The sequence below is a fragment of the Prionailurus bengalensis genome, chromosome A3 (genome assembly GCF_016509475.1).
Source record: "Prionailurus bengalensis isolate Pbe53 chromosome A3, Fcat_Pben_1.1_paternal_pri, whole genome shotgun sequence".
Taxonomy (NCBI): Eukaryota; Metazoa; Chordata; class Mammalia; order Carnivora; family Felidae; genus Prionailurus; species Prionailurus bengalensis.
This window is the reverse complement of record NC_057354.1, coordinates 89536171-89560870: the sequence shown is the minus strand read 5'-3', so window position 1 is coordinate 89560870 and position 24700 is coordinate 89536171. Positions and strand designations below refer to the sequence as shown.

At 52.8% G+C, this 24700-nt stretch overlaps 1 protein-coding gene across 1 annotated transcript; it reads right to left on the bottom strand.

Moving 5' to 3' along the window:
• Positions 1 to 1417: 1417 nt before the first annotated feature.
• Positions 1418 to 24314, bottom strand: EMX1 (empty spiracles homeobox 1). The gene is made up of 3 exons (XM_043603678.1): positions 17224 to 24314; positions 11294 to 11478; positions 1418 to 1982 (listed from the first exon to the last, which is right to left on the bottom strand). Exons 1-3 carry the CDS (start codon positions 17753 to 17755, stop codon positions 1815 to 1817), a joined length of 885 nt encoding a protein of 294 aa, XP_043459613.1. The 5' UTR covers positions 17756 to 24314; the 3' UTR covers positions 1418 to 1814.
• Between the last annotated feature and the right edge of the window lie 386 nt (positions 24315 to 24700).

The window sequence follows — 24700 nt, the reverse complement described above, 5'->3', positions numbered from 1 at the left end:
CACCAGGAGCGAGGTAGGAGAGGTCAAGCCGGGGAAGGAAGTGGGGCAGGGGAGGGGGCTTAGGAAGGATGTGACACAGTCCTGTCTGGGCTCAAGGAAGAGAACCCTAGCCACAGCATGGAGGTCCTCCTTTGAAGCAGCCTTATCCTTGGCAATCCACATAAACCTCATTATGTCTACCATCCCTTCCCTCTCCTCCCAACCCCCCCAGGATCCATGTACACTGCTTCCCAAGGTAGAAGAAACCTTGGCCGTTTGTCAAGGTGGGCAAGCCTGGAAGAGAACAGGTGGGGGGATGAGTCAGCTGTGAATGTGTTGGGTTCAAGGTGCCAAGGGGGCTGGAGTGCAGCAGACGCGAGCAGCCGGCTAGGTGGCTCTGCAGCTTGGCAGAGGTTGGCTGGAGAGAGTCCAGGGAGCCAGGAGAAGTCCCAGACATGGATGCGAAGCCCCAGGCAGAGGGCACAATCAAGAGGCAGGTGGAGCAAGGAATGACCCTGCAGAGGACAGGGGCGATGAGGCACGGATGAGACTGGGGAGGGCTTGGAGAGGCGGGAGGTAAAAGTGTCAGAGGTACTGGAATAAGGCAGGGAGGGGTACGAGAATCAAGGAGGGAATGGCTAGAAGATCAGGGCATAGATGAGGCCAGACAGGAGGCAGCTGAGTTTGGCCCCAAGGGGTGGCAGTGATTGGTGACTGGTGATGGCATCAGCATTGGGTTAGAGAGCTCACGGGAGGTGAAGAAGTGGAGACAGGTCTGGACGTTGTAAGAGAAAGGTGTTAGGAATACAGGTCTTGCTTTTAAGGATGAAGGACACATTGATGTGTGACAGTAGGAAAGGCAAGTTGATGAGCGGAAGAGCAGGTGAACTACAGAGCTCTATTGGGTCCTTCCTTGCTGTTTCCTGGCTGGAGGCCCTGTGTCCGTGGGGACAGGTTACAGGCTCAGCCTTATGCCCCATCTCGGAAGTTTTCATCTACACAGAGGAGTTCTCCGGGGACGGGTGCGCATCCTGGTGAAGCTGGGACCCAGGGCTAGCATGGTCAACTTCTGTGAATGGTGCCCCGCCCCTCAGCTCCCAAGTCTCCCTTTTTCCTCAAGTGTCTCCTCAACTGGAGGAGCCACCAGTCTCTCAGCATGCAGAAGTATGCATGTTCTCTCTCTCCAACAACCCACATGGGCCTGTTTCCCACCGCTCAACAAACTTGGAAACTCCCAAGCATAGCCTCCCTTAAGACACAGAGTGGTCCTTCCCTATGTCTGGCCTCCATTTCTCTTGCTGTACAGTTGGGAGCTAGAGACCAGGGTAGAGACCACCAAGGCACTGCACAAGCTTGCTCTGCTGGTCCCCACTGGTCCCCAGAGCCGGAATCCGCCACCCAGGCTCGAAGGCTCTGGGGTTGGAGCTGGATGCCCATGTCATTAAGAGAGAGACTTTTATTATTCCCATAGGGAAGGGAGATACAAGGGGATCACTAAGAACTACAGCGGGTGCCTGGAAAATAAATTAAAACAGAAACGCATCAAAACAAACAGGAGATAAGAGAAATGGAGAATGGCTGGGAGGCTGCAGTGGCTGGCGGCCCACCCAGGCAGGCAGGCTCTCCGAGGAGAAGGTTGAGCAGTCCCAGGCCTCAGCCAGCCCATTTCTTGTCCCTCTGGCAGTGGTAGCCCCAGGCTCCAAGCCCTGTGAGGCCGTGACTCGAGGCCTCCCCGAAGCCTGGCGGGGGAGCGGCCAGAGTCCAGCTGGGCCCACCCGGGGGCCTGGCCAGCAGCGAGCAGACGCTCTGCCCTCATGGATCCGTGGCTGCCCCCCCTAGTCATTGGAGGTGACATCGATGTCCTCCCCGTTGGCCTGCTTCGTGGCGATGCGCCACCGGTTGATGTGGTGGGAGCCCTTCTTCTTCTGCTCAGACTCAGGCCCCTCTTCCTCCAGCTTCTGCCGCTTGTACTTTGTCCTCCGGTTCTGGAACCACACCTTCACCTGGGCCAGGGAGGGAGGGGCAGAGGTAAGAAACACCCAGGAGGCCCCCAGAACAGGTACTGGGGCCTCAGCACCCAGGCTGAGCTGGGAGCCAGTTGGGGAAACCAAGACCAGGGTCCTCTCCTCTGGCCAGGTGCCACCTGCTGGGTCCAGAAGACTACTCTTCCAGATGCGAATGAGGTGGGGCAGGGAGAGGACACAGTGGGCCACGGGGAGCCATTTTCCCATCCCTCTATCACAGAGGGAAGGGAGCAATCATGGAGCTGCCGAGCATCCTGTAGCCACAGCATGGCAGAAGGGAGGAACCCAGGCTCTGGAGCCCAGCAGACCTGGGTCCCTACCCATTTCTAGAGAAGAGAGAATAATTGCTCCTTCACAAGGCAGAGATGAACAGTAAGTGGGAAAATATATGAAAAGCCATCGCATGAGTCCTGATGAGCTCCCTGTGGGCCTGATATGGGCCCCACCTACCAGGGCCACCCTATGCTCTTTGCAGCACAAAGAGGCAGAGCGGACATGGCTACGTGACCAGGAGATGATGTCCACACCAAGAGCAGTGCTCACAACAGCCAGAGCATGCCTGGGGTCACGGACCCCGCCACTCAAAAGGCTCTGCCTCACACACCATCTAGGTCAGTCTGTCTCTCCAGGGGACCCTGTGAGCAACGTCAGGTGGAGTTACCCCCATCCCACATCAGAAGTAGAGCTGGACAGGTGGGAAGTCTGGTCCCTCATGTGGCAACTCCTCAGGGTAGTCTGAAATCCACCAATGAGGCCTCATCCTCCTTAGACATAGCAGTGTCTGCAGCCCCACCTGGGGCAGGGCTCTAAACTTCCTGCCCCCAAAGCCTTGGCCTCTGTAGCCTATCCAAATATGGGAACAGGTCACATGGGAGAAATCACAGGGGACAGAGGCGAGCTCCTCTTTAAACATAGAGGGTTCCCCACTTCTGTGTCAGGCATTGAGAGTCCTGACAAGGGGAGGGTTCAAACAGTGGACAACTATCTTCTGTGATGGGTTGCGGGGTGCTTAGAGGGAGGAGCAGGTCTGCAATGCAAAGCCTCTGCGAAGAGGCTTAGTCCCATCTCTAATCACCCCTCACTTCTCCCACCTCCCCCAGCATGTGATCAGTGTCCAGGATACAGCCTTTAACATCTTCGTGGGTGTGATCTAGGAGGGTTGTCCCAGCTTCCTGACTAGTCTTAGTGCTTGGGGACTGTGGAGAAAGTCTCGCTCAGTCTGTCAGCTCCTCCTGAGCATACAGTTCTTTACTTGGCCTTACAGAGCCAGGCCAGCACCCCCATCCTCAGAGCTGGTAAAGGTGAGTCTGGGTGCTGATCCTTTGCTAAGTTCCTTCCCTTCTCTGGGCTTAAGTCCCTCATCCATAGGAGAGATGTTTTCGGGGGCCCCTGCAGCTCCAGGGCACCTCCTGGGCTTTTGCTCCAGAGGGTCCCTGGGGAGGTGATGCAGAGATGGCAGGGTTACAAGGCATGGATGGTTTCCTGAAAATGACAGCTCATTTAAAAAGCAAGCAGGTGCTCTCACCTGCAGCTGGGTGATCTGTGGTGTCCATGACAGTGGTGACTGGTAAGTCATGTGTGTGGAATGATGGTGAGCACCTTGGTTTTGGCAGCAGCAGTTACTGCTGAGGGGAGATCCTGGAACCCTGGGTGGGGCCAGGAGCAGTCCTCAGAAGACTACCCAGTCCAACCCCTAGTCCCTGAGAATGGCTGAGAAGCACAGGTCTTAGCCGTAAAGCCAGGCAGTGGCAGCCAAAAGCAAGCAGGCCTGGCATCTGGGCGTAGGGAGCAGTTTCCTGCCCAGGACATTCTACCTTCATGCTTCCCAGACACTACCCCCTATCCCCTTCGTGGAACTCACCCAGTCCAAGGCTTCCCCTAAGAGCACACCCTTCCCAGGGTCTGCCCTACCCCTTGATTTTAGAGCACTGGTTGGGGGTGGGGGCAGCCAGCCAGAGACAGGAAGAGATGAGGTGCCTGGCCTGGTGGATGGTGTAAGAGAAGGATCTTCTTCCCTCATTTCTAGGGTAAGGTGCAAACCTGTCGCCTGCATGTCTCACCCCAGGTAGACAAGGGAGAATGGTAGATGCTCTGGGTGCAAGACTTCTAGATTCCATAACTACCTTTCTTTGGGTACCAGGCTGGCTAGGCCCTGGGTGGTTCTGCGTGGCAGAACTGTGTGGCAGCCAGCCTGGTCCCCACCCCCTATCGTGGAGCCCACTGACACTACACTGAGCTCCTGTGCCAGGCATTTGTGTGTGACTCAGGCCTGGATGCGGGGTTGGGGCAGCATTCCTGAGAGCCCAAGGGTCTGGCCAAGGGTTAAGTGTGCCCAGCCTAGCGATGGGGCAATCCGGGGAAGCCCTGGGCAACACCAGGACCTAGGGCCCTTCCTGCACCTTCTCCCTCCCACACAACTCCCAAGTCTCCTTCCAGGAAGGATGGATGGACCCAGCCTGCTACCCTCGCCTCACAACACTGGCCCAAAGAAGGAAAGTTTCCAGTGGTGGAACCCCAGGTGCAGGATATGTTTTCAGGCAAGGGCCAGCTTCTTGGCACACCCAAATGAAAGGTGATTCGGAATATTTACTCCATGAAAATGACTGGGGTCAAGGAGGCAGATTTTTAGAAACAGGGATGCAAACTCTCTCCCTAGGCAGACTGGCTATCTTCTGAACAGCCTTAGACTGAGTGACCAGATGCTGTTTACAAAGACTGTAATAACAGGGGGATGCTTCTGACTTCATAATATCAGTGAAAATGGCAGGATGCAGTTTGGGCACAGTGTGATCACAACCATGGAAAATAAAATCTATGCATGGGGAAAAAAAGACTAGAAGGAAATGTACCTAAAGTGAGGGTGACATTTCTTTCTTCTTTCCACTTTTCTGACTTTCCTTTAATGCATTACTGACAACAGTTAATAGTTATTTTTTACTTAGAAAAAGAAGAAGAACTGGGCTCTGAGTGTAGTATGAGACAAGAGTGACATCCCATCAACCTCTCTAACCCAGCCTCTGGGGTCACCCCGGAGCCCTTTCCCTAGAGGGCAGAGGCCCTAGAAAGGCTACCAGCTCTGGGGGAGCTGTGCCTATTCTGCACCTGCCTCCCCGGAACATCTGCACATGAGCCCTCAAAGACACAGTTGGGATGTTGGCTAAAGGAATCCCTCCCCCATCTCTGAGTCTCCTGGGTTTGCAGAGAGGTTCCCTGTGGTCTCCAAAGTCCCCATCCCATTGAATATCTCTTTTTCAGGTAAGCCGGATCCTTCCAAGATTCTCCACTTTTGCCTGAGTTACCCACCTGGGGTACTCTTCCTTAGCCTTCAAATTCCTGCTCAGATGTTCCTAGGCTGGGCCTGCCCTATTGCCCATCTGTACTTCCTTAGTACTTTTCCCTGTCGCAGCAACAGTGACCCCAGCAGTGGGTTAATTTATTTGCTTGAACCTCTGTCTCCTCATCAGGCTGTGAGAACCCGGAGGATCAAAGCAGTGTATAAGTCTACTCTAGAGTCCCAGTGGGCATGTTCCAGTCTGTTCAGCAAGCTGGGCAGAGGTGAAGTGACCTGCACTCTGCTCTTGGCAAGAGGTGCCTAGGTCAGAAATGGAAAGCTGAAGAAAATCAATGGTGGAGGGAATTGAGATCTAATCAGAAAATGGGTTTGGGAAGTGCAATTGCTGGAAAGATGGGTTTAGTTCAGTGGACACTTCTACAACAGGGTCAACTTTTTTATTTTAATTTTTTTTAAGATTTTTTGAAGTTTTATTTATTTAAGTAATCTCTACACTGAACCCCAAGATCTAGAATTGCATGCTCTACTGACTGAGCCAGCCAGGCTCCCCCAAGAGGGTCAATTCTTAATTCTCCATGTTGTGAATTGGATTAACCACTTCTAGGGAGAATCTGGGGGAGGGAGAAAGACCTATTGTTGGGGGGCACAAGGGTCAGCATGAGTCAAACAGGACGAAGAAAGTGCTGTGGATAAATGAAGGAATGCATGCATGCATTAATGTACAAAGGACTGATTGATGTATGTATACATTGATGAATGAAGGTGTGTATGTATTAACGAACAAATGAATGGACAAAGGAACTAATGCACAAGCCAACTACAGCTCCAGCCAATTGTTTCAGATTTTACTTTCGAATAACCTATTTGAATGAACCAGATTTGGACCCTTCTTTTCTACTAGTCCCCAACTTTAGTCCCTCCCGAATGGAAGAGTCTGTGGCTCCTGCCTGCATACTTTCAGACAAATACTTGTCCTCAAGGAGTTTGAACACCCAATCGAGATAATAGCCTTTTCCACTGGGGATCCATTTCCTACTATTTGATCATATGAGCTACTCTCACTCACAGGGTCAAGCCCAATGTCATGCAGCTCAGCCCTCACCCCACCAAACTGAAGCCACCTCTGACTCCCCATCAACCATAGCCCTAACTCTTCCTAAGCTTTCCTGTCTCCTCCTCTGTCCGACCATCCTGGATGCTTGCCCTCACTCTCAGAGAGACATCAAGATTCATCCGCCTCCGCAGAACCAGGCCCTGGAGAACCACTCCAGTCTGCCTTACCTCCCCTGCCCTGTCCTGCCTCCCACTGGACTCCTGGAACATGAATGATGCAGAAATTCTTGGAGAAAAGCCAAGACTTGAAGAAGGGATGAGTCCATCTCAGAACCAACAATAAGCTAGCAACAAAGGCCTCTTGACCTTTCCCTAAAATTCAAGTCATTTTGGTATTTCCTTCTCATCTGTCCCCCCCAAAACAGAGCTTTTCAGAGCAGGAAGGGGCCCCAGGAAGTCTCCTTACCATGCTCCGGGGGGAAAAACCCATAGGCGGGTAACTATACACTCCTTCCTTCTAAGACCTCCCTACCTGTTCTTGGGCCCCAAGATGGTGGCCAGACTTGTCAGCTCCCACTCCATCTTAACTCACCCACTTCAAACCCTCCCCTTCCTTCCCACCAACCTAGAATCCTATGCATCCCACTGAGCCTTCTGGGCCTGAGGTCTCCTGGGAGCCTTCCACCCATACAGGTCTCCCCTTATCTTCCTCAGTCATGGTGTGACTTCAAGGGGACTCCGGTCACTCACCCTGTGCATATCCCATAAGTGTGCACACTTTACATTTTGCTCCCACCACCAAATGAGGAATCTCCAAGGCTAAAGACTCCATTTCTACACTCCTTTCCCTCATAGCTCAAGTGAACTCAAAGCCGGAAAAGGTGAAGAAACACCTGCTGAACTGGTCAAAGCCGACAGGGCAGCTGGAAACACGGACCAATTGATCAGCCTGGAGCAAACAAATGCTTTCTCTCATTCCCCATAAAACTAACGTGTCACCCCACACATGCACATAAGCACCCAAGCTGCTGTCCATGCCATGTGTATATATGATATCACCTGACCTTTGGGCATCATCTCACTGCTCATCTGTGCTCCACACTGTGGCACATACATGTTACACACACACACACACACACACACACACACACACACACACACACTCACTTGCCCTCACAGCTCTGATCTGACCCAAATCCGGGTCTGTGCCACCAGACTGAAGCTTAAATGGGCCTCATTCAGTCATCGAGGTCAGACGCTGAGGCTGCACCACAACAGTGAGGAGCAAGTAATTAGAGCCAGAGGGGAGAACTAGCCCTTTTCCCAGGACCACTCCCTCCACTTCCTGGATTGATCCACCGCCATCCCAGTACAAACACCCTCTCTCAACCAAACACACAAACCTGCCCCCAACAAAGAAGCCCAGGTTTCCCACTTGCCAACACTCCATACTAAAGCTTTGAGTATGCATACACCCCTGAGCTCTGGCTGGGTTAAGACCCACACGTTGATTTCCTTAACTCTCCCAGAAGTTTTATCCGTGAACTGGTGGAGAAAATGAGATCATGTAGATTAAAATGCAAGGGAAAGATAGAAAACAGAGGGACAGAAAGGAGTCAGTGACTGCAGAAAGCAAGGGAAATGACTGATAAAGTTAACACATGGATATGAGTACAATCAAGAGAAATTCGCCTATTCATTTGATACATGTTTATGAAGCCTCTATGCCTTGCTGGTCATTGAGCTGGACCCTACGGTATAGAGAGAAACAAGAAGGCTTGACCTCTGGCTCCCGGAACTGGCCTGGTATTCATCAGAATCACCCAGAGGGCTGTTTTAAAAACATTTCCTGGATCCCATCCTGGAACTCCTAAGAGAATCTCCTGAATGGGGCCTGGGAATCTGTATTTTAAGATTTCTTGGTGCAATAGATCTAGCCAGTCCACAGAGTGACATTTGGACATGATAGATAATTAAACCACAGCAAAGTCCTATGTGTATTATGATATATGGGAGATGTACTGTGAGCTCTGAGAACTTGCAGGAAGCATTATATAGAAACACAGAGAAGTAGAATATGGATGAGCCAGAAACTCAGGTCTGGAAAGAACCACAGAGTTGGTTTCATCAAATCTTACAGATACAGCAGACTGAGGCCCAGAATGAAGACAAAGGCAGAGCTGATGACATGACAGGTAAGCACTAGCAGGTATTTGAACATGCATCTGTCAGTAGCTAACTAGATCTGCAGAGATGGAAGCTTGAGATGGATGGTAGATACACAGAAGATAGAACAGATGATAAGGAAATAATCAACAGTTGAGTAAATGAGAGCTATTATTAGGAAGATTATAATTAATAGAAAATATAAATTAACTAGCTATGGAGAGGCAGTTTAATGAGAGCAGACAGAAGTGCGTGGCTAGATATAAAACAGCTATCTGTGATGGATTGGAGAGCCCTGAGAGACAAATGTAGGTACTGACAGTAGAAATAGATGGCAGGGAACTGATGAGAGAAACTGTCGCTTGACGAACAGCTGATAGCTGGAAATGACAGGTAAGTTTGCCTGATAAATACTGAAAGATGGACTATTAATTAAATATATGGCATAAGTCCAAATAATAAGTACCAGAGGGACAGAAAGCTCTGATGATGAAGGAGACTGGATGGGGCAGAAGAAACACTAGACTAAGTCAGGAAACCCATGTTTGGGGCTTACTGTAACACTAACCTGATACACTACTTTAAACAAAGGGAAGGGAAGGACTGGGGATGAGAATTAATATTATTTGAGTTCATATTAGGTGAATTTAATCTTTAAACAATCTATCTTCTGGATGAGAACATCACAGCTCAGAGAAGTTGAGTAACTCATCCAGGGTCACACAGATAATGAAATCCAAACTGCCTGCCTAGGGAGCTCTGCCCAGTTGGTGTCTCTTTCCCAGAATCCTCACCTGAATAGATGAGCCTAAGGAGGTTTCTCAGGCTCAAACCTCCCATAGTTCTATTGTGGTTTCTTGTTCCATATGCTAAAACCAGCTCACTTATAGATAGAATATGAGTAGACATAAGAGTTTTGATAGTGATGCTGGATATATTAGTCTATCTGGGTTTTGTTTTAAATGTGTTTGGAACATAATGAAAATGAAAGAAACAATCATTACATTTACTAACTGGCATTGTTAGGAGCAAATAGGCAGCTAGATTTGGTGTGAAAGAAAGTTAATTAAAAATCCTCTCACTGAGCTAAAAAACTGAAAGTTTAAAAGCAATGACATTATTTCAACAAGTGTTAATCTGTGGGTGGGAGGATTATAAACCATTTTGTTTTCTTACACTTATGCAATTAAAATTAATAACTAATACTTTTTAAATGATGTTAACTATAAACACCATTCTTAAATTGACACCTTGTTTTAGACAATAATTTTAAAACACTCCCAGGAGGGAACGGGGGTATTATTTTTTTAACTTGTTTTTTTAACATCTTTCTTTAAAACATTTTAAAAATTAACTCTATCATAAGCTTTATCTCTGCTGTTAGAACAGCCCAGCTAGCAAATCTGAAAAAGCGTGGGTCCTGCAGTGGAGTCCAGAGTAATGCATTGATTAAATGGGGGCATCAGATAGATGAGACAATAGATGCCAAAATGGGACGCGAGGACTGGCGGGTGATGTCCGCCAGGGGAACTGGGAGGCAGTTAGGGTCTGAGCCCCCTTCCTATCTTCACTGCTCCAAGGAGACCCCAGGCTGCCCCCTCAAGATCCGGGACCAGGGTGGTGTATCCGGGATGCTGGCGGTGGTGTGGTAGGGGCCAGACCAGCAGGAAAGGGGAGAGGAGGATAAAAAGCGGGCAAGCATACCTCTCTCATTTGCAGATCTGGAAGCTGTCAGGGACATAAGGGAGTAAGGTCTCCCGAGGCCCATTCAGACCCTGAAATCCGCCTCCAGGGCACCAGCCAGCCCCTCCAGCAAGTCTTACTACCAGGGACCAAGAGCTTATAGGCGGTGCTTCCAGGCAGCATTTATTTATGGCGAAGTCTTTACACATAACAAACCCAAGTCTGCCTCCCTATAACTCCAATCTAGTTCTTAAAATTTTTCTTTTCTTAATTATCCATTACAAAAACACTCCTGTAATGTCACCCAGTTCAAAACCCCTCCAACACCATGGAGTTTGTTCCTTTCCCCAGCTCAACGGCCCTTCCAGTGTTTGAACACAGTCCCTGACTCCCAGACTCTACTTTCGCACCATCCCCTGTCGGCGCGCCCAAACGTTTACCAGTTTTGAGAGCCCTGTCTGCGCAGAGATCAGTGCCACCCTGGGACCCCAAGCAGGGTCGGGCCCCTTCCAGGCTAATCTCCTCTGCTTCTGATGTTTACAGCCTGAGGACACGTGGGCTTTCTCCACACACCCATCCGCCTTCGCCAGCTCTGCCCATGAAAAGCCCAAGCAGCAAAGCCAGTGTGGGAAAGGTCTGGCCATCCCACAAAACTGCGAGCACCCCCGGAAGAGTGGCGGGAGAAGGGCTGCAGTAACCACAGGACTGAGACGGCTCCAGTGGACTCAGGGGCAGCTCAGGAGTGACTGGGGCGTGGGGCTCCACGCCCTGCCTCCTCCTGATAAACTGGCACCTCCTATGGGCTTGCAGAGCAGACTGGGGAAGTGATTTGATTCCAACCTCCTGGTGGTACTTAGTGCTTGACGGAAGTCCTGCGGCCTCCGCGAGGCTAAGCGCAGCGGGAGGGAAGGGGGTCTAAAGACTGGTTTAGCTGGAGGGCAGCGGGGTAGAGGCCGTGGTGGCTTTTGGAACTGGGTGGGACAGAGCTCCGGAGAGGGCGGGGATGAGAGTCGGGCTCCTCCTGCACCTGCCCGTCCTCCCCCCCCTCCACCTGGGCTGACCGGCCGAGCGCGGAGGCCCGCGGGGTGGTTATTACCTGCGTCTCGGAGAGGCTGAGGCTGCCGGCCAGCTGCTTCCGCTCGGCGCCCACCACGTAGTGGTTCTTCTCGAAGGCGCGCTCCAGCCGCAGGAGCTGCGAGGGCGAGAAGGCCGTGCGGATCCGCTTGGGCTTGCGAGCGAAGGGGCCGTGCAGAAGCAGCCCGTCCTGGGGCACGTCGCTCGCTGCGGCCGCGCCGCCGACGGCAACACAGCAGGTACAGACAGAGAGAAGGGGCGCCGTGAGCCGCAGCCGGGCCGCCGCCGGGCCGCCCGCGGGAGCCGGCCAACCCCGGCCCTCTGGCCCAGCTAGCAAACGCCCTCGGCGCTTCTCTACCCTCTCCAATCCTTGACTCCCCGCCCCTTCCTAAAGTCCAATCCCCTGTCCTCCCCCGACACCTAGGGGGGAGAGTTAGGGTCAGAGTGCTACCCTGTCAGTCGCGGGAGGGGTGGAATAGCAGAGCTGCGGATCACTCCGTTGGGCCAGGAGGAGGGCCCAGGCCTAGTGAGGCGCCAGCCGGCCCAAATCCACAGCGCCTGGAGCAGCGGAAGAGGCCATGGGGTGGGAAAAGTCCCTTAGCTCTCTTTGTCCACTTTGCCCTGTCCTATTTCCCTCAGAAAGGCCAAGAGTAGAGACAGGGCTGGATGTCAGGAAAGTGACACCCTCAAGCCAAACACATTTTCAAGAACTAGAAGGTAGGTACCCAAGGCACTCTCTTTTCACACCTGTTTAAACCAGCCTTGCAGCTAAATGATTAGGCTGCTAGCCCTTTGAAAATTCTTGCCAACAGGCTCAGGCTCTACCTTGCAAGTGGTAAAAATAGGCCAGCAGCTAAGTCAACGTCCAAGCAACTCCTGAAGGTCTAAGGTCAGGCTTCTTCCTCCCCCTTCCCCACCTCTTTCCCCCAGGCCTTCTGGTAAAGCCCACTCCCCACAGGAGACTCCTACTGCTCTCCGTGGGAAAAGGCCTTGCTTCATCCCTGAATAGTCCCGTGCTGAAGAAACACGTGTATAAATATCTAGATGTCATCTTTCTCTCTAATATATATAGATATAGATATATTGGTTTCTGCATGGGCGTGTGTAAATATATGCTCCAGCCTCCCTACTGTCTTTTTCTCCCATCTACCATACAGGATTTTCAAAGAGTGTGATTGTCCCTTGGCAAATGTTGGCCATCATGGGAACTCAGCTCCTACCTGCAGGAGGAGGGGCTGACACTGGGTTCAATGAGGCCGGGTGGTTAGGTCAGGAACTACAGAAGCCAAAATAAGCTTCCACCCACAGCTTCAGTCTCAATAAACCCCCCACTAGGCCTTCACACAATCTCTGGCTTGGTTGCACATGCTAACAGGCTTGAAACAGGCCCTTACCTCACCCATGGATCTCATGCAGTGGCACATAACAGTCCCCCTGACCCACTGACAATGCAGAGCCCTAGATGGAATGTTTTCACACAGTTAGCTGTTGAGATTTGACTGATCCAATTAATTTCTTCAGAAATGGCCACTGGTTTTACCCAATTTGACCTGTTGTTTTGTTTAAGATAATTGTTTGGATCTCCGTTGAGATCTCCCATCTCTGGAAACACTTCTGTAAGTGAAGTAAGGTCATATAATTGAGATGTTGTTGCTAAAACTCTCCAGGTAACTGTTCATGTCCCTCTGCTGGCGGATACTGATTGGCATTACTTTCTTTGGAGGACTTGGGTCCTTGGAGTTTGGACACCTACACAGGTGAACTTTATTGCTGAGGTTTTCTGTGGAACAAGATTGCTAGAGGGGAGATAAAGTCCCCTGACAATCACTTATCCATTTCAAGTGGCTGGATCTGTGCAGCTACAAAAGGGAGTGGGATCACATCATAGGGGGGATGGAGGGGGACAGCCTGCCCAGTGGGCCCTTCAAGGTGGCAGCAGGCCGAGGGCTGTTAGGCCTGACTGAAGGCAGTTTAACTGGTAGTGGTGGAGGGGACAGATGATCAGGGGAGATGGTCTGGAAGAGAGGAATAATGAGAGAAAGGAGGAGACTGATCCAAGTAGAAATAAGAATTGAAGTCTTAAGTGGGTACCAGTGTGATTAGGCCAGGGAAAGGTGGGAGAGGTGAGTGGGAAGCAAATACTTCTTGTTGATATTAAGTTGCTTCAAAACACAGCATTGTTCTGAGCCTGGGTGAAGTCCCAACAGTGGTTTTTCCTCTGGACAAGTGATCTGGAGAGGGAAAGGCCTTGATCATCCCAGAGTTCACAGGGTTTGGCCTCAGCAGCTCAACTGACCCAGGCTAGTGAAAAGTGAGGCGGCAGCCTGGAGAGACCCTGTAGGTGGGAGCGAATGGGGTGCAGGGGTGCCTAGGGCAGTCTGTGGCTGAGAAAGCAGAACTACAGTCTGCCTCAGTGTGTGCGACTTGATGGCTGTTTTGTAATTCTGGAAGTGTGTGTGGGTCACTTGTGCGGTGAAGTTCTCTGTCTTTGTCTTTATAAACCCAGAGTGGAAGATGGAAGCAACAAGCTTCTCTCTCCTGACATACGCATGTCCCTTTGCCTCAAGTCTGGCTATTTTAGGAAAAGCTGGGTTGCTCGGTTTATTGTAATGTTCTGTTGGGGGCAGATAGCATATGTATAGTATTCTGTCTGTGCAGAAGCACGGGGGTCCTTCTGACCCAACCTCGAAGAAGCAAGGGGCAGGAAAATTACTCAAGATGCTGAAAAGTGATGACAGATTGGATTTCAAAAGAAGCCAGGCCTTTCCCTATAAGAAAGAGGTGGTTTAGTGCAAAACTAACCATCCTGAGAAACTGATCAATAGCTCTATGTTTCTGTAAGGACAGTGATGCCTTAGGTGCCTATGTGCCTGGTACCCTCTCATTATGGGTAGGGGGCCTGGACAGTCCCAACCACAGCTTCAGTTTCCCCTAACTGGACCACAAGAACAGAACAAGCTTGGGGCTGGGGTGCAGTGTGGCCTGTTTCCATGCAGTAGTTCTGGCCTGTGGGAGTGGGCTGTCAGTTTCAGACAAGGATAGGTGGAAAAGTGGAGAGGGGCTGAGTTAGCCTTCCCTGGAGCCAGGAGGAACTGAACCCCAGCCCATTTTGCTCCGGCCTCTCACTTCAGGCCCCTCCAAGGCAATGACTGGCAATAGAGACTCCCAGGAGTGAGGTGGCTGAAGGTGGGAGCTAGGGATCCGAAGTGCCCAGGCAGACGCTGCACTCTCTTCTGGAGAGGCCCGGGCCGGCCCCGGGGTTCTGGGTGGCTGGCTGGGCGGAGGAGCCCGGGGCAACAAGAAGGAGAGGCCGGCCAAACTGCGGAGATAACCTCATTCCCCCTCCTCCTGCCGGAACAAAGGCGCCCTTTGATGCACCGGCCCATTGCAAACGCCGGTCCCAGTGGGTTGGGGCTTCCCAGGCCCCCTCCTGACGCTGTTCTTGGCCTGGAAAGTTCCTGAGTCCGGGTAATAACACCGAAGTGCGGCCAACTCCGCGTCTCCGCCGGCTCCTCCCCTTTAGGCCTCGAAGGCCACCGGCTTCAGGATCCTGACGCCTGATCCAGACATCCCGCGTGGGCTCTGCCTCTTCCACCTCCTGGCTCTGCCGGAAAAGCTGCTTGCCTGCGCGCGGGCCCGTGCTGCCCGAGAGCGCTGCGCACCGAGCGCAGACATGTTCCTTTTCGTTCGTGTAGGGTTTCGTTTCTTGCATTAAAACGGGGCTGAAATGAGCATCGCAGAGACCCGGTTCTCTAGAAAACGCGGCGCCGGAGGGCCTGGGACGGCTCTGCCCGCAGCCCCAAGGCCCCGTTGGGACCGCAAGGCTCACAGCCGCCGGGGCGCGCACCGGGCTGCAGCGATGAAGACCGGGCCCAAAGCCGAAACGTGTCAGCGTCCGAAAAGTCCTTCAGTGTCCAACGGATTTCCGAGTTCAAAAATTCGGCCACGCATGGCTCCATCTCCGCGTCCAGACACGGTTCTTGAGAGAAAAATCCAACCGTTTTTGCAACTCGACAACGTGCCCGCCGGGACTGATGGCTCAGGGAGCGGCGGCAATTTCTGAGAAGGTTTTTCGGAGAATTCATCTGGCCTCGCTTGGCTGGGAATGCTCAGAGCTGGATCTGTCGCGAGGTGCCCCCGGCCCTCAGCGCCCCGCGCCCGCGGGGACGAGGCTAGAGGCGGGAAAGGCAGAGCGGAGGGCGTGGGGCCCCGGGTCCGAAGCCAAGGGCACAGCTGCAGAGACCATCGGAAGAACAGAGACCACAGGGCTTAGGATCGGTTCTGCTCTCTCCTCTGAGTCCCTGTCTCTGCACCATCCTTCTAACCACGGGCCCCTTGTGCCCCGTTCCGACGGTTCAAAAGCAGCCGCGTCTCTCAGATCGGCCCATGGGTGCCAGGTTTTGAGACCCAGGCCAGGCCCCACGGAGTACCGAAGTGGTTTACTCAGTTTTGAATAAAACTTCATTTATAGCAGTAAACAATGATTGTAATTGACAAGTTTCATGCCCAAAGCGGCTGACACCATAGGCTTTTTTTTTTTTTTTTTTTTTTTTTTTGCCCCCAAGATGATTTGGGCAAATCTTTGAAATCCCAGGGGGACGAGTCTGCCCACAAAAATTCTTGTTCAAGTAATTACATTCTTTTATTTTGTGGGATCTGCTGGGTCAATATCTACTGGTCAGATGGGACTAAGCAAATTGACAAAGCAGGACCGGGAAAGCGGCTTTCGGTGAAACAGTGAAGCACCTATAGTCAAAGCTTCAAAAGATCATTTTTCTTCTGTTACCTAAATAATGGTACCAAGCATCTGGTTTACTTTGTGTAGACCGCGGCTTATCGTCAGATTAGGTTGGTAGCCGAAGCTCTCTCTAGCCATATCCTTTTCATTTGTTTCACTAAAAGCCGGGTTACCTAGCTCTGAGTCATAGAACCTCACAAGGCTGAGGTCCAGTCCCGTCCACACTAACAAAATAAAACTGGAAACTAAAGCAATTACTTCACAAATTAAGGCCATTCTTAAAAAAAAAAAAAAAAAGACAAGAAAAGAGAAACAAACTTTAACAAATTCAAGGAAGAAAACGAACTCCAACAAATGCAACTCTATTTCCTTCGGAAAAGTCAGATAATTGAAACGTGTGTGTGCGTGTGTAAGGCCAGTGGGGTATCTTCATTAGCAAACCCACTGCCCAGTGCAGAGATGGGAGAACAGCCTGCCTATGACCTTAAAAGTCCTCTGCCCCCGCCCCCTGCCTGGGAGGACTGCCGTCGGTCCCCCAGCAGCCGGGCGGGCTCCCAGAGTCCGCGCAGGGCGGACGAAGCCGGTTGCTGTTGCAAACCTTCCCGACCCTGCGTCTGAGAGGCACTTGTAACTTGGAGAAGTCGGGTCGAGGTTGCTGAGAAACACCCCAAGACAGTGGAACACTCCACACTGAACATTAACTCTCCAGTTTGCCCTCCCTGCTGCCCCTTCTTTCCACAGACCCGGGACACGCGGGTAGACTTTGCCCTGCTCCGACGCGCCAGCGAGGGCGGATATCTGGGAGTTGGTGGTGGATGTGTAAGCGAAGTATGGTCCCAGGTCCAGCTGGGGCGGAGGGAGAACCGTGAGCGCTGCGCTCACTGGACTGCGACTGGCTCGGCCGGGAGGGATTCTGGCAGGTCGCGGGAAGGATCAGGAGAGGCTCCAAGGATGCGCCCGGGCTTGGCGTCCGGACCCGCATCGTTTCTGGGAAAGCCTGGAGGTCCCAACCTGGGTCTCTGGAAGGGAACCCAACACCGCGGTAGCGCGAATGGATCCGCCGCGGCTCTTCCACATTCGGGGATCGGCCTCTGCCGACCCACAGCCTTCTTTCAACAACTTCTGAACAGCCCCGCGCGCCCCCGAGCCTCCCCCGCGCAACCGCAGCGTGGGCGCTGGCCGGCCGCCTAAGCGGGCATAGCATGGGCACTCACCCTGGAAGCGGTGGCCGAAGAAGCGGTTCCGCAGGACCCAGGGGTAGAAGTGCAGAGGGTCCCGGTGCTGGGCGCCGAAGAAGGAGTGCGGGGGCTGCAGCGGGGAGGCGCCCAGCTGGTGCGCCGGGTGCACGGTCAGCGCGGGGTGGTTCATGGCCTCGGGGAACACAAGCTCGGGCCCACCGTAGAGCGAGCGGCCGGCGCCCGCGGCGGCGGCGGCGGCGGCGGCAGCGGGGAAGCCGCTCACGAAGGCCGCCTCGGCCGCGCCGGGGTGAGGGTAATTGAGCGCCGTGGGCCGGAGTGGCTCCTCCGAGGCGGCCGCCGCCAGGGGATGGGAGCCGGCGCCCCCGCCGCCAGTGCCCCCGCCGGTGCCGCCGTCCTTGGCTACCAAGGACTCGATGGTAAAGCCGCGTTTGGCTGTGGGCTGGAACATGGTCGCGGTCGCCAGAGCCGAGCGAGGCAGCTGGGCTCTGGGGAGCGCTCCGCGTCCTGGCGCCGCCGCCGTGCGGGGTGTGCACCCAGCCAGGCACATGCACACACACCAGCACCCCTCACCTCCCCCGCCCGCCCGCCCGCGCTCAGACCCGGCCGGCGAGCCAGGCGCGGTGAGGCGAGGGGCGTGCGAGCGAGCGAACGCGGAGTCGGGCCACGGCGCGCAGCTAGGCGCGCCGGCCTCTGGGGCCGAGCGGGCAGCTCCCGGCGCAGGCACTGGCGCGGGTTCCGTGCGAGGCTACGAGCTGCCTCTACGGCCTGGGGGCTGAGCCCGGCCCCCTCCCTCCCGAGTCCAGCCAGGACCGACCCCCGCCCCTGGTCCTCCCAGCACTGCCCAGCTCAGCCTCGGCCGCTGCTCTGCGAGGCGCGAGTTAGCCGGCACCTGCCCCGCGCTCGCCCATTGGCCACCGCTCACCTGCCCCAAGGTGGGGGGCGGGGCGGGGCGGGGCGAGGGACGGCGGGTGGGGAAGGAGCCAGCAGTCGGAGGCAAAAAGCGGACTGGAGCCTTTGCTGGGCGATCTAGGCCTCCCCCCCACCCCTCATCCGCCCCTTGCCACAAGCTTCTCCTCGCGTCTCTGCCCTTTAGCTGAGTCTGGCGACCGCTCCAACCACCTCAGCCCACGCGAGAGCCGAAGAAGGCGTCCGAGGGGCCTTGGGGCTTGGGAAAATCTCCAGCCCCACTTCCCGATGTGTAACTCAGTTGAACCCCCTCCAATTCATCCTGGGATGTCGTTTCAGTTCTCTGGCAACTTGGATCCGAGTGGAGGGTGGGTGGGTTTTGCCCAACAAATAGGTTCTCCGAGAACAAGCTCCCTGGCCTCCAGGACCCTCCCGCTCACCCATCATCTGTCTCTCGGGACGCGGGTCTGAAAGCCGCGCCCTCGTTCGTGAGGTTTCGCGTTTTCTGAGTGTTATGGGAGACGGCTCCAGAAAAGGGACGCCCAGTTCTTTTCACCCAGGGGCCAGGCCGGGGACAGCGCGAGAAGAGCCACCGGAGTGGTCACTTTGCAGACCTCAAGCAGCAAATCCGTGTTCGGAAGCACCTCCTTGGCCCAGCCACAGCCACCGCGGTCTGCTCGCACCGGGACGGCGGGCCTCAGCAGAGGACGATCTGCTTGTCTCGCCTTCGCTGGTCGTGGGGCTCAGGTGCAGGCGGGCCAGGCCAGGGCCTCGAGCCTTAACTTGAAGCTCGCCGAGCAGTCGACCCTGTCTCCAAGAATGCATCCCAGCCATCCCGGGAACGCAGCGGCCGCCTGGCCTCCCCTGACCCTCACCTTCCACCTGCGACCGCGGAGCAGCGGACGACTCTGCTCCGTCAGGTTTCCATTTCTTGCAATAATTCCCTGGGGGTGAGAGGGTGAAGAGAACCAGTACTCAGCAAACTTTTTCACCCGGGCCTTCCAGGCCGCAGGAAACACCGCACGGAGGCCTAGGAGGGCGCTGGGCGGTGGTGGGGAGACTGGGACCCGGACCCTGCCAGAGCACTGCAAGGAGGGGACCGCAGCGCGTTTCGCTTCCTCGCCGTCGCCGGGGTCTGTCGGGGCGGCCCGGCTGTGGCCGGGTGCGCAGATCCGGCCTAGGCCTTGCCGGCGCCCCGAGGCCAGGGGTTCCGCGTGCCGCGTGACTCTGCAGGGACTCCAGGCCGGGTCTTGGGAGTGGCCCGCCTGAGCGCCGGGAGCCCCGGTCCGGGAGAGCGCTTCGGGCGCCCCTGTCGCCACAAAGCGGGTTAAAGTCTATTTTCCACTCGACTGCGCCGAAAAGCCCCCGCGCGCCGACGCCGTTCCGGCCCCCTTGGGCGAGGTGGGGAGGGGGCGGCGAGAGGGGGGAGGTGAGGCGAGGCGACCGCACCCTGCAGCCCTTCGCGTCCCGGGCAGCCCCGGGCCGAGCGCGGCGGAGCCTCATCAGAAATGCCTGCGGAAGGAATCCTTAACGAATCCGTGGCGAGCGCCAGTGCCTCTTTTGCGACCTCTCCGGATCTTTTTGGCTCTGTACAGGTCTCTGTCTCTCTCCCGTTTATGTCTCAGGCTGTCTATCCCCCTCCCTGTCTCGCTGCTCCACCCTCCACCCCGACTTTTCATTTATTTCTTCCCCCTCCTCCTTTGCCCCAGCTTCAGTCCTGGAAAAGGGGAAGCTCAGCCGGGCCGAGCGGCGACCTGAGCAGGCCACACCACTAAGGGGGCAAGTGTGCGGAGCTGGGCAAGGGCACGGAACGAAGGGATTTTCGCTTTAGTTAGAAGGAGATGACTGGGTATTTTGTTGGAGCAAGATCCCCGCGGGGACGCGGGTTCAGTTGGATAAGCATTGCCTGGGCCTGTGCTCTGCGGCGACAGGGGGCTGCCACGGAGAAGACAGGAGCCGGAGCAAGTTTAACCCTGCTGCGGGCCTTGCGCCCCTGGCCAGAGACGAACCCCATCTGTCTAACCGCAGGCCCTCGCCTCCTACCCCAACGTGAGGCTGGATATTGGCCGCGAACTCGCTACACTGGGCAGGTAGAGGAGCTTGGAATCTACCGGGCCATTCATTTCTAGACTTGGCATCTACACTGGCCACATCTATTGTCATCTGCATGGTTCTGAGGATACCTGTTGTTATTAACTTGATAGGCCTTATAATAACACCTTCCCTTGTGGATCTGGTGCTTGCGAAGTCCTTTGACATCTAGCTGTCTGTCATGAACCCCATATTTCGGATGAAGAAACAGACTGCACAGGACCAGTGACTTGAGTCTGGTCGCAGTCTCCATTGAGCTGGGACAGGTCAGTGATCTGGCTCGGGTTTCACTCCCATTCCGTCCCCACCCTGCTGCTGCAGCTAACTCCCAAGACAGGCATTCTCTGGGTTAGGGATGGGTTGCTGGTGTGCTGGGTGTGCTGGATGATGGCAGTTCTACCTTCACCCTCCCTCCCGTTTCCCTGTTCCAAGCCTCCTTTCTCTGGCTTTCCTCTCTGGTAATTCTCTAATTTCCCTCCATCCTTCCCCTCCCTGTGTGGATATTTATCCCTAACCTGGTTTCCTCTATTTCTGCTCCTCTTAGGGCCTCTTCCTCTACTGTCGCTTTTTCTGCAGTAGGTGAAGAGAAGAACTTGTCACCCTCAGGGGGTCTCTAAGCTTGCCTCTGTGTTCTGCCTCTGTGTTCTGGAGTAACAATGCTCTCCACCTGTCCCCGGTCTCTTGCTGTGCCTTCTCACCTGCCCAGTCTCTGCCAAGTTCTCCCACCCGCAGCTGATCATGTACATAAATGCCTCCTCTCTCCACCAGTGGACAGCAGTCCACCTTAAACCAAACCTCCTACCCCCTCTCCCACCTCTGTTCCCCAGCCCTTCCCTTCCACCTGCCTGTCGTCCCTCCCCAGTTGCTGAGTTCTGTCCAAAGACTGATCGGTGCCTTCCTCGGGCCAGAGGGCCCTGCCATCCCATATGTCTGCTTACCTTTCATTCCACACCTGCCTGCCCAGCCCCTTGGACCACCCATCCTACCTCTGGACCCTCATCAACTTGTCTCCTCCTTCCTTCCATCTCTGGAACAACCTGGGCTCCGATTCTGACTTTTCCACTTACTGATGGTGAGAACTGGGGCCAATAATCTTGCTTCGGTTTGCACATCTGCAGAATGGGAAGCACTATATGGGACCCCTGTGAGGATGAATGAGATTAGTATGTGGTGCACAGGACCAATGTGTGACTCCAGACAGCCACTCAGTAGATGTTACTATCTCTGCCCTTGGCCATGCAGGAAGCTTGGGAACTCAGATCCTCACTCTCTCATCTTTCTCGTCCAGTCACCTGGTCTTATAGTCAAGTATTTTTCAAGTCTATATCCCGTCCATTTTTTGCTGCTTTGCTGGGTAACTTTCATTCTTCACCACTCAGTTCAACTCCCCCCAGGGAAGCACCGCCTCCACTCTGTTCTGGCATTCACCTGCAGGAGGGAGTTACCAGGGTCTGCCCCCCCACCTCCCAGGCTACACTCCCACCTCCACCCTCAGCTGGGAAGCGATGGTGTCCATCACAGCCCCCCCCAGCACAGGCCAGGCAGTGTTTATCCAACAGAGCCCTCACTCTTGTGGAGTACTTGGTCTAACAACATCCCCAGCCATTTCTCTTTTACCTTTCATCCTCCTCCCTCCTCTTTAGCTTAGTTTGCCTTTGGGTCTCCCTGTCCCACAAAAAGCCTTCCGTCCTCTAGTTTCTGCTAACTTTTCTTCACCACCAAACTTTTTGAGTAAGTTTTAGTCTCTCTGCATCTGCCTCAGTTCCCTTCGACTCAATAAGCCTTTGCAACCTGGCTTCCACCCCCATCCCATTAGGGAAATGGCGTGCAAAGCTCCCAAACTTTTACCACGGTGTTATGACAATAGCAACATATGCTTACGGAGGCAATAACAATCCTAACAACCTTAAGGAGTTTTTGTGTTGTTGAACGAGTTATAATCCCCACCCAATGGGCTTACATCAGTGTTCCTAGCACATAGTAAGCACTTGATAAACGTTAGCTGTTAATTTTATACAGCTTTGCTATCTAATACGGAAGCCATGTGGCCATCGGGTGCTTAAAATGTGGATGGTCCAAATTGAAATATTCTGTAAATGTAAAATACATACCAGGTTTGGAAGGCTGAGTGTTTTGAAAAATCTAAGATATCATTAATATTTTCTGTGTTGGTTTCATGTTATAATGATGACACTGACACATTGGGGTTAAAGAAAATATATTATTATTTTATCTGTTTCTTTTTACTTTTTAAATGTAGTTACTAGGATGTTTAAAATTACATATGTGGCTCCCATTATATTTCTATTGGACAGAGTTGTTATAGTAGATATAGGTAATCCAAAGGAGGGAGGGAGGGTAAATGGGTGTGCAGAAAGGGAAAACAGAGATCTTATAATTATCATATCCTACCACCTAGAAAAAACCATCATGAAATTCTTGCAGTATATTCTTCCATATTTCTCTATATATTGCCTTCCTTTAAAAGGTGGGGAATGGGGGTGGGAGAAACATACGCAGTGTTGTAACCTGCTTCTTTATAACCAACTACAATCCTCTTTGTACCCATTAAATATTCCCCATTGTTTGTGCTGTTGACAAATTTTCAGGATTTTAAACAAAATAGTGACCAACAGCCTCATAGCTGTATCTTATTGCATCTCTAGGAGTATTCCTTTTCTATATAAATTTCTAGAAGTATAATTTCCAGATATGCGGTATTAACTCTTCTGATCCATATTGCCAATTTGGCCTCTGGTAATGTACCCATTTGTTCCCCCATGTGCAGAGTTTAAGGGTTTCTTAAACTCTGATCATTCTCTGAAATGATCATCAGGACTCCTTATTTCCAAATTCCTGTCTTTTTAGTTATAATTGGCTGTGGGCTTTTCAGCATTTAACTTTTGGAAACTCTCTCATCTCTTCATTTTCCTAACAAGGTACCTGTCTGGATCTGCCGCCTCTGATCTGTTACTCCATGGGTTCCCCTTTCTTCTCCTAACTGTGGGTGTTCACTAGGCACCATTGTCTCTTCCTTCCTTCCTTCCTTCCTTCCTTCCTTCCTTCCTTCCTTCCTTCATCTATCTATTTATCTATCTATCTATCTATCTATCTATCTAATCATCCATCATCTATCTTTATTCTACCTTTACTCCCACTGTTGCGACTAATACCTTGGTGCAATCCCTTTACGGATTTGTAACACCAACTCTTTATTTTTTCCCAGATCAAATTGCTGATTTTCAGTGCTTGTGAGGTAACCTTCCTGGGGGTCCTTAGACATTCACTGTACCCCAAAACTGAGCTCAACATCCTCTACACCAAATCTGTCTCTCCCTGGCTCAGCCTCATCTAATAACAGACCTCCAGGACATCTAATCTCAATAGCTAGGAGGCATCTGTGAAATCTTCTTCTCTGCCACCGCCCTGCACATTCACTCAGTATTTGCATCCATTCCTTTCTTCCCATTCCCCCACTACCATTCTACTTCAGGCTTTTGGTACCTTTCTCTGGTGATTCTCTTACAATAACTATTTGTGGTCTCTCCTCTCTGCAATTCATCTGACTCAAGGCTGCCAGATGTCTAGGACACAACTCCATGTAAAAATGTTTTCACGCAACTGTGGGACCCAGGGAAGTTTCTTTACCTCTGTGACTCAGTTTTTCATCTGTAATCTGGAGATAATAATAGTACCTGGAGAGTTGTTGAGAGAACTAAAATGAGGCCGTTCGTGTATACCGCTTAGCGCATAGGCTAAGAACCCAATAAGCACTAACTGTTAGTGTTACTATGTCTAATAAAGTTCAAGCTTTTATCTTGGCATTCAAAGCCCTCCATGAGCACGTGCCTACCATTCTGACCTCCTGTCCTCTGCTCACCCATGGGTAGCCCCAACTGTAGCAATGTTGTCACCGCTGTGCATCCAGGGACTCCTCGCTCTCTGTGCCTCTTGTGCATGCCCTACACATTTCCCCCTCCAAACCTTGCTCAAAAACATTACAGCATGTGTCAGTCCAACTTCTGAGAGTTAGGAAATTGGCAAAAGTGCCTGAAGTAAGGGGCGCCTGGGTGGCTCAGTCGCTTAAGCGCCTGACTCTTGATTTCGGCTCGGGTCATGACCTCACAGTTCGTGGGTTTGAAGCCCATGTTGGGCTCTGCACTGACAGTACGGAGTCTGCTTGGGAGTCTCTCTCTCCCTCTGTCTGCCTGTCCCCCACTCATGTTCTCTCTCTCTCTCAAATAAACATTTAAAAAGTACATGAAGTCAACTATATAGGGTGCTAACTTTGTGAGAATTTCATTTATTTTCTTTGCTGCTGTGTTCCCAACACCAGCACATTTGCCTGGCAATAGGTGCTCATCAAAGATTTGTTGACTGACATATGAATTTGAAAAACATAATTTAAGATTATATTTATTCTGCCACAGTACAATGATGTAAAATTTCATTACAACAGAGCACAAAAAAGAACCAGTTCATGCCCTGTGAGGTT